The sequence below is a fragment of the Aythya marila genome (assembly GCF_965140915.1).
Source record: "Aythya marila genome assembly, chromosome: 6".
Taxonomy (NCBI): domain Eukaryota; kingdom Metazoa; phylum Chordata; class Aves; order Anseriformes; family Anatidae; genus Aythya; species Aythya marila.
Genome location: NC_139047.1, coordinates 29,607,379 through 29,622,266, shown reverse-complemented (window position 1 = coordinate 29,622,266; position 14,888 = coordinate 29,607,379). Strand labels below are relative to the sequence as shown.

Here is a 14,888-nt window from a genome sequence, read left to right as displayed (position 1 = left end):
AGAATCTCCAAAGAACACAAGATTATCCTGTTGCCATTACTTGCTCAAACAGGGTGAGAAAAACACTCCCATTTAAGGAGAAGTTCTGTACCTTAATATTCTACTAAATATAAGAAAAAGTAACCACTAATGTTCATAATGACAAACACAAGGTTTTAAAAGCAACTGAAGTATGTTTAAGTGAGGCATTCTCTTCCTAGCCGTGGTCTACACTAAAATAAAATCATAGCACAACGAAGCCCATAGCAGTTTTCATCACAGGCAATAACAGGGCCAATCTCAGGTGCTATTAATGAAAAGTGGTATTTAAGTTTGTCTTCAATTAATATAGCTAACGTGCAGACAGTCTTATACGGAACGTAACACTGATTTAGACTGTATTCACCTTTATCTAAATCAGAGATACAAAAATAAAGAGACAAACAGCTTTAATCCAAAGAGCTTGTATCCCTCTGCTTCTTTATAGATAGAGCAAGCTAGACTGAAAATAAAATAATAGAAGAAAAAGAATGGATTAATTTGAAGATAGTGGACTTCAGGGATCCTAACTAATAATACAGTAGTTCTTTTCAGAAATACTGTAGAAAAGAATCAGGCTACCATAGTTTCACAGGAATAATGAAGCTTTATCCTGAAAAGATACGAATATGCAACAGATAAAATTTTACCAAGTTACTGGACACATTATTCTGGAAACCGTTTGGTTTCCTCTCACCTCGTTCCTTCCTTTTTCTTAATCAGGACTGCACCAACTTAAAAAGTTTATTTCAAAGGTTTCTAATTATTGTGACTGTAATTATTGTTCTAAAATCAGCACCTCAAGAAATTTATCCATAAACAAAGATTAATATATAACACCATTTTCTAAACAAGAGTACAGGTGTATTTAATTTGTGTATATTATACAGGGACTCTGATCAGAATAAATAAAAATTGAAAACAAAAATCACAGAAAAACAGCAACCAAAAAAAAAAGAAAAAAGAAAAAGAACATCTTTAACATTTTTTGAGAAAGAATTTCAAATATCTCTGAACACTTTTAAATCTAAAGAACATTAATGGAATTTTTCCAAAAACAAAATAACAGATCAGAACAAATTTTATTATTGCTATTAACTGCTTTTTTGTCGTTGCCTAGAAACCCAATCTCAGATAGAGGATCAGCATGGCAGACACTGAGCAAAAAAAACCCCAAGAACTAAACAAATTTTTTAAAAAGAAAGCCTTAAAAAAAACCAAAACACACACACACACAACAACCAAAGGAAAAAACACATCCCATAGCTTGTTTTCATCATATGAAACTGAACTTGAACTTTTCAATGATTTCGGGGCCTGAGGGAAGGAGACCTAAGGGAGTGAGTTAAAATACTGGATCTTGATGGAAAATATACAACATAAAATTCCATTGTCTCTTTCAATTCTGTTTTGATTGTTTTGTTTCTGTTCACGTGACAAAAACAATAAAAAATTCTATATGATGTACAAGATCTCATCATGCCTCATAAAAACAATAAAGAACTCCAATCCTTAATGTGGCCATCTGAATTAACAGTTTGTCTTCCATCCCCCTTTCAAGGCTGGCTCCCTTGTACGTGGAGCTCTGCCCTAGCACAACGCTCTGCTCCAGTAAATGCAGGATGAGGCACTGAGCTTGTCCAAGGAGAATGATTACCCAGCTGGTAAAAGGCATCACTTTTTTGTCATTATTGAGATTGATCAAAACCACTGCTGTTGGTTAACAGAAAAGCAACCAAACATGGACTTATTTTGAGAAGTGAAGACCTGTACATCTTAGAATATTACCGGGAATTCTAACCAATACAAAATCCTGGAAATTAAAATGTTCACCATTATAGTGAAAAATGGCATAAGCCTTTTAAATTTTACCTCATGTAGAACAGTCACAACAGTCATTCTGACAAAATCCTGCTGTGTTTACAGAACTTCAGAGTGAAAGCATTTTTTGCCTTAGATTCCACCCATTCAAGCTATGAAGAGGTTTGATCAGTCTTTTTGAATCAAAGTTTGTTCTTCCCTTATTTTGAACGTAATTTATTTATGCAACATACCTGGAAAACTGTTCTTGTAGCCCACGCATCTGAGCTCTGCTACGCTCTGACTCCAGTGTTACCTCCCGTAATCTTTTTTCACTCTCAAGTCTTAAATGTCTTTCTTCCTCCAACTCATGTATCAGTTTCTCACGCTGAAAGACCATAGAAAGTTATTATTAATTGTACATGTAAAACACTTTTAGGATAAATTTTATATTTAATTTGGTAAAAATAATCAGATATTCAACTATGCAGTCCGATCATTTTATTTTATTTTTGGAATGGCAATAATACACAGAATAACAAATGAGGGATTGAGAGCCTTTCAGAGTATCCCCATCACAATGAGCTACACTTACATAGCTCAGACTTACTGAAGTCAGCTTAAAAGCTATTTAAAACCAAACACCATCCTCTCCTTCCAAGTGCTTTTTCTTCACCTCGACTCAAAATAAATTTCGCAAAAATATTTAAGATCTGTGATCTATCTTGCTTGGTGATAGATATAGGAAGCCTGAATCAAGTCATGATGACAACTTGCACCCATCCCTTAATGATTCAGTCTCAAGAACAGAGAAGGACAAGATTCTACAGCCCTGGTATTGCTGTAAGCAAACCAGAAAAATAAGACAAAACAAAACAAATAAACAAAACCAAAAAATAAGGGGCAGGATTCCTATGAATAGGACAGAGTCTATTTGAGTCTATATAAAGAAATACTATGACAAACATATGAATATGTCTGTAAAAACTGGGAATCTAAACAAACAATTAGAGGAATAAAAATGCCATTAATTTTACTGCTAGTTCTCAAAGGCAAATAGATTATGCTTGTTGCTAATTCTTGAACTACAGGAACAAGTATACTGTGCTACCTGGATATATTGACATATGTCTTGGAGTATCTGGTTTTTTTTTTTGTTTTTTTTTTTTTTTTTAAACTTCAGATCCAGATAAAAAAACATCATAGAAAAGCATCCTAATGATTTCAAAACTCTATTTAAAAAGTAGCTACATGTGATTTAGGAGGAGTAGAACAAACTGAAAAGTTATAAAAAATGTTAATTTAATTTAAAAAATATATATGCACAGCCTTTTCCATGTGACCTTGTTACACAGAAATTAAATTAAATTAAATTAAATTTATCCTTGTGCGTTTAAATGGGATAAAAAGTCAATTTAAAAAAAAAAGCAATTAACATGGTACTGCATTATACTCCTCCAACGAAGGCGTTAGTTGCCTAAGAAAAGGTTAAGTTACTGTAAAGTTATCCTGGATGCACCACCTATATGCTTTAAAAAATTTCTGTGTGCTTGGTGAATTGCGATTTGTAGCCTGTCTGACATTCTAATGGAGTTCCATTGCTGACCTAAATTTTCATGACATACCTGCAAAAAACTATCTAGAAATTATACATACATTTTCATTAGAAAATAACAAAGGCATCTTAGTGTTAAGCCATTAAATGGGAGAGATATGTACAGATTGTACGTAGATTGTATGTAAGATTTGTACAAGTCTTACAGCTATAAATCTTACTGGATAATAATTTATAATAGTGGTAACCAAGGGACCAAAAATAAGAACATTACCAAGTGGAAAAGGGATCTTAAAGACAGTGATAAATAAGCAGATGCCACAAAGGGAGGCTGCACAGGATTAAATGAAATATCCACATACTTGTGCAAAAATATGGGGAATTACTCAGAGAATAGAGGGGGTTTGTCTATTAAGTCACACACAATATCTGGAAAATGTAAAACTGCAAAATGAGAAACAAATTATTGGAAAATAAAGATATTGTTCTAACTAAACTATCTCATTTCTGTTCTTACGGTTACATAACCACGTTCTGACAGGTGCTGAGTAATCCTTTGTTCCTGCTAAAATGAAAAGAGCAGAGTGCTCAGCACCAAGAAGAAGACACACAGCACCTTCGAGAAAGAGAATTTGTCCCATGAACAGTAACTTGTGCCAGTGATATGAGAATAATATTAAAAACTGTTAGAATTTCTTGAGATTTGATTCCATCAACACCAATTTTTAAGATTATGCTGTTCCAGTGGCACTTGCTGAACACTCTTCTAATAGATGCATTTCGCTGCTGCTAAGGAGACACTTGGAGCTTGCAGGGAGTCAGAGGATAGCATAGAAAATGACCCAGTAGAAAGGCATGGTTACTAATCAGTGCTTAAGACAAGTTTACAAGACTACAGAAATTGGACTTAAACCCCAATAACTGTCCCTACAGTAACTGATAAGCCACCTTGGAGGAACTGCTCTGAGTGCCCAAGCTAATTCAAAGCACCAGGCTGTGCCTGAGCCTCGTGATGCAGGAACAGCTCCACTGGGTTACACGCTGAAGAACAGAGATTCGGCCATGCCTTCTGCACTCATCCAGCATCATTACTGCCACAATGATCTTCCTCTGATACAGCACCAACCTCCGTGTCTCTGCTACACTGGCCATGCTCTTGGTCCTTGGATAAACCTTCTTTCTATATTAGGTACAAAGCCACATCTCCACGGGGAGGACTACAGAGAAATACAGTTGTTGTGAATATTTTGGGTACTTCACAGCGTTTCTTACCAAAATATGACACTTCAAAAAGCAGATGAATGTCCTTTCTTCCATATCACTGCCCGGATCTTTTCTAAGTTGTGTACAGCTTCGCTGATGCTGCCCTGCAGAATGACTGTGCTGCATCTCTGTGCATCTCAGCTATGTTGCCACTAACCACAAAACCAATTTCTAGCAGAACATAGAATATACAGCAGAGATTCACAAATTCAAACTGTCCCCTACAGGTCGAAGGGCAGCGTAAGCTATCTCAAGGTTTCATTTACCTCTTGCTGATAGTTCAGAGAATGCTGTTGCTACCACTTACTTCGTATTTTCAGGTGGGAAAGTCTGCATTATCATCCTACACAAAAAGATCAGCACATCCACTGGATTTTTTTCTTTTTTTTTGGAAGAGTAAGAAGAGAAAAGGATGTGGGAGTTACCTTAAGAAAACTATCTGTAATGCAGTAACAAATACACCTATCAAGAACAATAATATTATAGGAATTAAATGTTTTAGCATAAGGAGCTTCTGGACTGAATTAAATGTCCAGTCTTTATTCAGTCACCTCAAGGGCCAGCATCACGACACAGTATTAGTTATATGAGCAACTTGCTGTACAAAGCTTATGCTTCTTTGAGGGTATGGGATGAATAACAAGCAAATCACAAGACTCTCTACAAGACCAGAAACAAAAGTACTAACGTATGACCCTGAAATTGTAGGTTCTCTTCCCAACTACAATAAATTTCCCATATGAATGAGAAGACTAAAGAGTCCAAAGGGAGAAAAAACAAGTAAGACACCACCCACACTTAGAGAGTTTTCAGTCTCCAGGACACAAAACACTCACACATTCTACGTACAGTAAGCAGCTCCCAGCAACAGCGATCTTATCTACAAGGAAAGGTGACTACATTTTTATTCAAACACATAGAAGCCATAATGAAGAGTCAAAAGAGAGAAGTGAACCTCATGCACTGAAAGGCCAGGCTAAACACAGATTTTTTTTTTGTCCCTGGAAGTAGACTACAACCCTGAATTCTCCAGAAATTTTGCGTTGTCATAACACCCTTTATAAACTCATCTGTGCTAAAACCACTTTATTCCTGTGCAAAATAAAGGTGTGTGAAAAGAAATGAACTAGCCAGAAGTGGTTCCTGTTATTATACTGAATGTATGCTTACTGGAAAGGGATATGATTAGCATGCAACATGAAGAAAAGGTTAAATAAAAAAGAAAGTGTTGTGAAACATCAATATGTTTTAACACCAGAAACATCGTTGCTATCTTCAAATGAAGTGATATGTATTCCCACTTGTCAATTCTTCTTTAATTGCAGCTTCTTCTCACCACGAGCTCTGCTCAAACTTTTCCCTGCTGCCTCTCCTCGCACAGCTATAACCTTCTCCTCTTAGAAGTATAACCCTTACCTCACTCTTGTTTCCCCTTTTTCAGCCTCTCCAGATAGCCTCACTTTCATCACATCTCCCTGTCAGATCTCTGGTAGCTTTCCAAATATGCAAAAATTTCAAGTGAACAAACTAGACTGAAAGTCAGGGTTAGCAAGCTCAACCAATACTTTTGTGTTAAGTACTAGAATATTTTAACACTTGAAAAAGTACTGTTTGTAATTACTTTTTCATGAACGTGTGAGCAATTTGAGTTTCACTAGCTGCTCATTATGCTCGTGAGCAAGCATTTGCACGTCAACAAGTTCCTTTTTGTGTAGCTGTAGAAATGTTCATGTCAAAATGTTTCCTTTCTCATCCAGTCAGGGACATGTACCACACATTAATTCGTCTTCTCAAAGTTAAGCAAGAAATCAGAGTGAGATTCATGATCAAAACAAAATGCAGGAAAACTATTTATGGCTCAACCGAAATTAGGACATGTATTTGACAGAAAGATCCAAATTGCTCCTCAGCACTCCAGGAAGAGACAAACAGACAAAGCTTATTTTCAGAGTCCCTGGTTAGTAGCCGTGCTCTCGGCCCCAGGACTGACCCAATGCAGCCTTTACATCTCCTGTAATTCACTGGGACCATGTCGCAAATGTCAGGACATGGTTCCTCCACCTTACACCCAAGTGTGAACATCTCCGCTCTGGAGCTCTTGAATGACCCCTAATGCTACAACACCCAGTGGAAAACAGAGAAGTGACAAAAAATAAAAGTACACAGCACGAGTGGCAGCCACAAAAGGCAGAGCACGGGCATGTTGTACAGGGCAGGGGCTGTACGATCAGGGTTTCATTTCTGGTGAGAGCTTTACACCCACTGTGACTTTTTTTTGTATGGGAAGGCTACCTTCTTACCCATTTTTTTTCCACTCATGGCTATTTCACTATCAACCCTACATTTGTATGTGGACAACAGTCATGCCTTTGAATGTGGAGACTTGCAGTTAAACCCCTTTAATCGTTATTGCAAATAAAACAAGCAGAATCCAGTCCTGTCACTCAAAGCAGGCTACCATGACAAAAACTTACCAGAGTACTCTCTTCACTGGGGTCAAGCATTTGCCTAACTCAAGCAGGTTTCTCATTTCAAAATGCTCCAGTCTCATCCTACTTTTTTTTGCTGGACATACTTGACTGCCCTCCCGAGTACTGATGATCTTGTATCTTTGCACTCAAAAATAAATAAATAAATAAATAAATAAATAAATAAAACACTAAAAAAAACACACATTTTCTCCTTCCCCACCCCACTGTGCCATGCCAACAGCCTCGCTTTTTCTTAAAGTAGGTTTTCTGTAGGTTAGATGTGCTGGGCCTGCACGGCTGGGTGCAGGCAGGGGGTTCTGTGAGGAGAGGCCAGGGCTGCCTTGTGTGGGCACAGCTGGCTCCGGCTGCTTCCAGCTGGTTCCAGGCAGTTCCAGCTGGTTCCAGCTGGTTCCAGATGCTTCCATCTGGTTCCAGCCGGTTCCAGCCAGTTCCAGCCCCACCACAGGGCCTCGCTGAGTCCCTCAGGCACCCTGGGGGCGCCTCAACGTACTTAAGAAAGGACAAAGCTCTGCAGGGCACCGAGGTGTTGGATTAAATTTGTTTCTTGCTGTCCAGATCTATTTTAATTGGCAATAAATTAAATGGATCTTCCCTGAGTCAGGTCTGTTTTGCCTGTGACGGTAATTGGCATGTGATCTCCCTGTCCTAACCTCAGCCCCGGAGCTTTTCCATCTTGTTTTCTCCCCAGTCCTGTTGAAGGACCCCACCACACCAAAATAGTTTATTTTTAACTTTGCTAGTTATCTTTCACATAAAAATCATACTACTCCATTGATCAATAATATTATCTCTATTTTAAAAACATGGCTGTGCATCAAGATTTAAAACTATAGACACCTGCAAGTGAAATACTCAAGGCATTTGGCCTACATATGCCACGCGTGCTGGACAGGTTGTAGGCGTTCAAAAGGGAGTCAGCCCGACAGCACCACAGAAAGTGGCCCCTCCTTCTTCTGTTTAGCCCTTCTTACAAACAGACGGGTGTTACAGGACTGCTCAGCTCAAATGCGAAAGATGTCTTAAAGGAGGCACAAATGGAACCTCCCCTCATATTTAAGATTAATTCCTAAGTAGTAAAATGGGCTGCTGTTTACACAGAAGCAAGATTCCTCTTTCTTCTTGAATTTGTTCATTGCTTTCCCAGTGTATCATAAGATGGTACTACTATGGCACTACCAATCACGTTAACATCAGAGAACAATTTTGTCAAAAAAAGTCGACATCAGTATACTTAACACAGGCTTAATGTTGCTCTAAATCGGGCTATTAACCTGCACATTAATTTTTTAACTATTTTTAAGCATTTGCTAAAGAGGGCTACAATTTCTGTATAATTAATATTGATTTCAAACAGTTACTTTGCACTGAATTTAAATGAGGTGGAGAAAATAATACATTTTTTTGTTATTGTTGTATACAGTCTGCAGCACCACTAAGTCAGTGCTAACCTGAAGTGAGTCCTTCTGTAAGTTCTTATACAATTTCTGATGATAAGCATCTGATACCTTGCATTAAGAGTAATAATTTAATAGAATCACAGCCTGGTCTGGAAAAAAAAACATGGTACCAGCCTGAGGATCAACTGGAGGAAGCAGACAACAACAAAAAAAAAAACAAACAAGCAAACAAATAGCTACTAGAAGCACATTAAAATTCTGCAAATCAGTTTTTAGAGCAAGTCAATGCCCAATACTGTTATACATATATTCAAAGTACTCAGAAACACTATTTTGCTATAATACTGGGGACTATCTGTACCAACGCAGTAGTGCTGGGGGTGTTCAGAGTGTGCTGCATACTGCAATCACTGTCATATCAGCATTCGGTAACTCTGGAGCCTCTTAACCAAATTAGTGGATTCCAGCTCACTGGGCAGGATACAAACATAAGGACATTCATCAATATAAAGGCTGTGCTGCAACATATACGAGGGTTTGGAAAATTACTGTCAGGAAGGTGTGCACAGAAATATAAATTGCCTGTTCAAGATGATGTGCAAGAAGCCTGGGACAGGTCACATCGGTCTAAACCCAGATGTGGGCTCTCTGCCCCAAGACCTTCCTTCCATCACTGCCTCCAGTCCCTATGCACACACAGGCAAATGGCCTGGGAAGCATGAAGAGATAGTGGTAGCTCCATACTAGGTGAAAAGCATACTCAAAATGTAAAGATATACTCATTAAGATAAGGAAGTAAAAACCTTTAAGTTTTTCTTCTGCCTGAGAGGAGCTAGACACTTACACTCCACTTTTGAAAGCCTGCTTCAGGCAGCAGCCATGGAACAGCATGGAGTAAGGAAAGGGGGATGAGGAGGGCTAGCCCCCATCCCCTCGCTGGTGGAACACTTCTGTTTTCCAAGAATTAAGTGTGAAATATTAATTGAAATGGAAACTGGAATTTGTGACTTCATCTCTTAGTTGGTTACTTTAACAGGGTAACTTTTCCTGATGCAGTGAGTATTTAATTCCCCCAATATAAAACATAGTAATCAAACAGTATTTGATCAAGTGCCTCTTGTCCACAGAAGACACCTGAACCCCCATTACCCAGAGCCCAAAGCCCAGGGCTCCCACGTGAGGCGGGACCTTTCCATCAAATTCCCTTTGTGCAACCTGGTCCCAAACCCAGCTCACAGGAGACTAAGGTCCTCTGTCTAAACTTACTTCATTCACAGATGACAGGAAAGAATCATGATTATAAGAATAGAGAGAGTAGATGCCATTTGTTACTCCATCATAAATTGTACCAGGTACTGTACTTTTGTTCAAATTAAAATGAGTGAAACTTCAGTGTCCTTTGTTTGCTCCTCATCGATCGCTGTTAAACCAAATGTTTCTCATTCTGTAATCAATACTTCTCTGCAAAAATAAACCAAGGCACTGACAAACAACTTTGCAGCACACTGCAGCTTTCCTTGTAGCGGACTTTGACAGCATGAAAAAACACTACCCCAACGAACAGAAAAAAAAGAAGTGCATTGCTTATTGTACTTATTACAATTTTAACAGGCTGCTTACAGCTGAATCATTTTACTGTAACAAGACTTTATTAAATCAGCCAGCTATTGAAGCCAGAACTTTCCAACAGTGGCAGTTAATATGCCTTTGTCCTTTATTAATGTTTCCAGCTATACTGGGAAAACTGACAAATACTCTTAAACACTCAAAGCTTTCCCAGTGATGAAGTTATAGGTGTTTTTAAACCACTGTGAAGCATTAAGATATAAACAGTAATAACTTAAGCACTTGGAGGGTTCATGGAGGGAGAGGTAGCTTTATTTCCCCATCTCTTCAAAATAAACTTAAGGGTAAGATTATGTCATTGCTTTGTAATCAAAATGAATTACCCTTTCATCTGATAGAGGCTTGTACCACAGAGGCTTAAGAAGACAATTCTTTGACTTATGTTACATCTCTAATTTTTTTCCCCAATTATTTCACGATGTAATCATTTTTCCTAACCTTATTCCCACTAAAGCTCTGCAACAGCAAGATATAAACAGCATAAAAAGCATCTCCGAATTTTAGGCTGGTATCTTCTAGCTCTTTCATTCCAGTAAGAAAAAATGATGACTCTCTGGAATAGGATTCTGCTCCCAAAATGACAAGCTGCCCCGAATAAGCCAGGAAAATCTAATTGGCACTAAATAATTTGTATTAGCATTTCCTAAAACTGCCTTATACACAGTTAAAGTGAGTAATTTCAAGCAAATAATTTATTTTTCACTATTAAGTTTTAATATGCTGATAGATCTCTCCCTTTTGCCCCGTAACAGAGTAGCGCGTGTGTTCCGTGACTACCAGATGTAAACTTCAGGCTTTGCTTGGCTCTGAGATGAATAGCAGGATAGGAAACATTTATTATTACTAGTGATATTTTAGTGACAGTAGTTTACAGACGTTATATTCTTGGGTGATAACACTGCTCCAGAGCAATTCAAGTAAATTAGAAACACTTTCTTGGTATGGTTACTACTTCCGAATAAAGTAACGCTGCCTTTCATTGTGCAGTAGCTCAAAATTGCCACCATGTGGCAGGACAGCAACTTAATTTAGCATTATTTATGCTGCACTGATATAGATTTAATTGCATCTGTACAACAGAATAACTGCTGTGCTGAAGCTCCTTTATCATTGCAAGCCTACAATTAATCTGAATTAGGCAGGCTATTACACGAGCAGCGCTGTATATATAGTTGGAGTTGTAACATTTATTTTACAGATTTTTTTAACAGAATAATTCATAAAGCCTTTCAACGCAGAGCTAGATGGCTAGCACTACTGCCTGCCCATCTCCTTCGACAACTATGGCCACTCCTCAGAAAGGAAGCTCTTACTGCCAACAGCTCGTTAATTCTGTGAAACATGCAACAAAGGCCACAGAAAATTGGAATTGCCATTGAAAATATAGTAAAATAAAAACCAACACCAACACCAAAACCCACTCCTAGTCTTCCAGAATCAACTGAAGGCAAGTATATGGTTGACTTTTCTTTTACCACCTTTCCTGGAGTCACACCTGTAGATGTCTATTGGGTTACACCCAATCGACCACAGCGACTCGCACCATTTGCAGACACGCTTTATGGAGGTGAACCACCTGCATCCCTAGCAGCCACCATTAGCTAGAACTTCTTAAAGATCATCTCCAGATCACGTTTTCAAAGTTGAACAAAGGCAAGGATTTTTATTTTATTTTTTTATTTTTAATCCTGTCTCCATCATACAACAACTGCAGTTCACTCAAATTCACAACTGATAGCCCAATTTCCAAGACTGGCATTGATCCTCCGTTCTCAGCCTAATTCTTTTTCCATTTTGGATATATTATTTCCTCACAGGGGACGAGTGTAAAGAGAATACTCTTAGTGAACAAGGAAGTCCCACACAGATCAAGTTTTTTTTTTTTTTTTTTTTTTTTAATTATTAATCTTAAAATGATAATGCTTTTCAAAAATGAATTTGCAAATTTAATTGAGCTTTTAATAGCTTCAACAGACAGTAATTAAAGAAATTTCATTTCCCTAAATTAAACATAATGTAATGTTTTTCAAGATCAAGTAAAAACTTCGAAACAGTATTAAGACAGAGATAACTCATATGAATACCTAGTATTCAGAAGCGTGCAGAACAAACTTCTGTCAATACCAAAATGAGAACCAGTGCAAGTAATATGTAATGTAATGGAAATTTTTTTCTCCCCTAACACACGTTAAGTTTTAATAGCTGATTATAATTCCAAGCTCTTTGCTACACATTTTTTTGATAAGGTGACATGATTATATTAAGATGTCTAACTAAGTACAGACATGGGATTTTTTTTTTTTTTAATGCTATTTTAACTTGCAGCGCAGGCAGAACATTGACTAAAGTTCTCTCAAGTGCTTTACATGTTGTTTTGTGCCCTACAGCAATGCTTTCAAAACAACTATCTAGAAAAAAAAAAAAAAGTCACGGAAGTTTGTAAATAAAGAAAACTCTCACTTAGGGAAGAGTATTTTGGCAAGAAAACCAGTAGGCCAGCAAAACATTTAATTAAAACGTTGATGTTTCTTTACTGTTACCATTCTACAACCAACAGAGACAAACATGAACTCTTCTTCCACATTTTCCTCTGCTGCTCAAAAACTCGGCTGCAGAGAGTTACCCATCCCTTCTGGAGGCAGAGGAAGGAACTGAGGAATGAATACCAGCCATTTTCACTGTTCTCGTTGACCACGTCCTTGAGAAGGCCAGCAGAACCTGAAGGAAGAGCCGTGGTGAGGCTGGTATTGCTTGGGGCTGGAGCTGCCAGCAGCAGACAGGTCTCTGCTTTATGCTTGCTTTCTGCTGCTGTGCTGGGCAAAGGGCAAACAAAGTAGAAGAGTAAAAAGAGCAAGACAGGAACCAAAAACAAGAGTAGTGTGCCCTTCTGATGTTCCTTCTGCTGGCGGAAGGACGGGTCAGAAGGTACCTGTCCTCACAGGACCTGACGGGGGCAGAACTAGCACTGAACACACAGGTCTGGCCGTATGACAGAGGGTTGTTTCCACAGTTGCACATGCTCAGATGACATTTAATTTTTGATAGGGCACAGCTGTGTTTTATAGTTAAGTAGTAGATAATTGCTGTCAGTTTAGATGAAGTTCCAGCCTAAGCACTGTTGTGATTTCATAGAAAGAAAAAATAAAGTCCCATAAAGAACAAAGGAGAACCTTATTACAGTACTGTGCTACTTTGTTCAGTGCTATTTTCATTAACTTGTGATTAGCACCAGGACTTATCGGCCATCAGAAACCAATCAACTTCTCCAAGCTGATTAATCCCCAAGATTAATTACAGTCCAATCCACATAGCTGTGCAGTGTCTTCATCGCTTAACAAGCACCGTGTGGCTTACGCTTCATGGCTGCAGGCACGACCCAGAGCAGCACCTCTCTGGGCTAGGTCAAACCACAGGTAATGCTGGCTGCCGTTCCCAGCAGCTATGGATTCCAGCCCAAACACAAAAATCCTTACACTTATAATTCACTCTTGGAACCGCTAATAGAGGTATAACAGGGTATTGCTCAGCACGTGAACTGTGACGGACTGACACCTCCGTGGCTGCCAGCCCACCGCCAAACGAGCTTTGAAGTCCCCTGTGCGCAGAGGCAGGCGACGGAGCAGTGCCGTGACCTCGCCACCTCTGCTGGGGGTTACTGTCACAGCGTAAATTACTTCTGCTTATCTGAAATGAACGCGAGCCTATGCCCAAAGCAAACGTGTTTGTTTTTTTTTTTCCCCTGTAACTGACCAACATGTTCGTTAGATGATACGAATGGCTTCTTTTCTACAGCTGGGTGCTCACAGAACAAACAGGCACATGGCTGAACCGAGCATTTCCCACTTGGAGCTGGGTTAGAGAGATAGGAGGTAAGCAGCAGAGCACAGGATAAGCATTAAAATAAATAAATAACTTCTAAGAGTTTTATTTGCTCTAATGGGAAAGGCCAGCGGAACTGTGCTTCACTGCTCTGGGGACCTCTGGTATTTACGCAGAAGCAGGGAGTAGCATGCGTTCCCTGCCCTGATGCTAGGGACAGTTAGCATTTCTTCCCTCTCTGAACTTCTCATGAATATATTCATATTTTCTGCTAATAAATGGGATATCAAGAAGTTAACTGAAGTAGATGTCAGGCTAAACAGGAATTGGGAGGACGGGAGATGCAGAACTGATCATAATGATTGTCAGAAGTGGCTCAGAAACATCTGCAGTGCCACCAAGCCCCCGCGGATCTGGGATATGCTGATATTTTAGTTTCCAGACACACTTCTTTTTGCCTTTCTCAGCTGACACACTCAACACCTCCGGCAACACTGTTTTGCTCCTAGCTACCTTTCCATCTAGCATTTCTATTTCCCAGGCTCTTTACAGCATTGCTCATGAACATGTCAGATCTTATTACAATTTTTTCTGTGTTCACTTGAAGAGTCCATTTATGGCTGGTAAGTAACTGCAAAAAAAGGCACCTTATTTACTCAGCTGTTTCATGCACGTATTCCAGAGGCCTATTGCTTTAGTTTTCTGACGAATGGACCTCTATCGTTTTCACTCCTTAAGCACTGCAGGCACTGCGGTAAGCAATGGGGAAATACGGTGCATTTTTTGTTGGCTGGCACGTCTTAACTGGTATTTTTAACCGAGCTGCCACTGCAAAATCTTTATGAGGGCTGATGATGCACTCATCCAGAAGAACTGACATCACTTGCAGAGGCCAGACTGAGTTTGCAAGCCCGGTAG

At 38.9% G+C, this 14,888-nt stretch overlaps 1 protein-coding gene across 4 annotated transcripts in view; it reads right to left on the bottom strand.

The window, feature by feature from the left end:
- The window catches only part of NCKAP5 (NCK associated protein 5), a 364,164-nt gene that overhangs the window by 185,421 nt on the left and 163,855 nt on the right, over positions 1-14,888 (bottom strand). For 2 of the 4 annotated variants that reach the window (XM_082763525.1, XM_082763522.1), the window contains one exon: positions 2,073-2,206. The exons of the other annotated variants lie outside the window; for them this stretch is intronic. In XM_082763525.1, the coding sequence (XP_082619651.1) occupies positions 2,073-2,206 (134 nt within the window). The remainder of the gene's footprint in view (positions 1-2,072; positions 2,207-14,888) is intronic. 4 annotated transcript variants of the gene reach the window in all.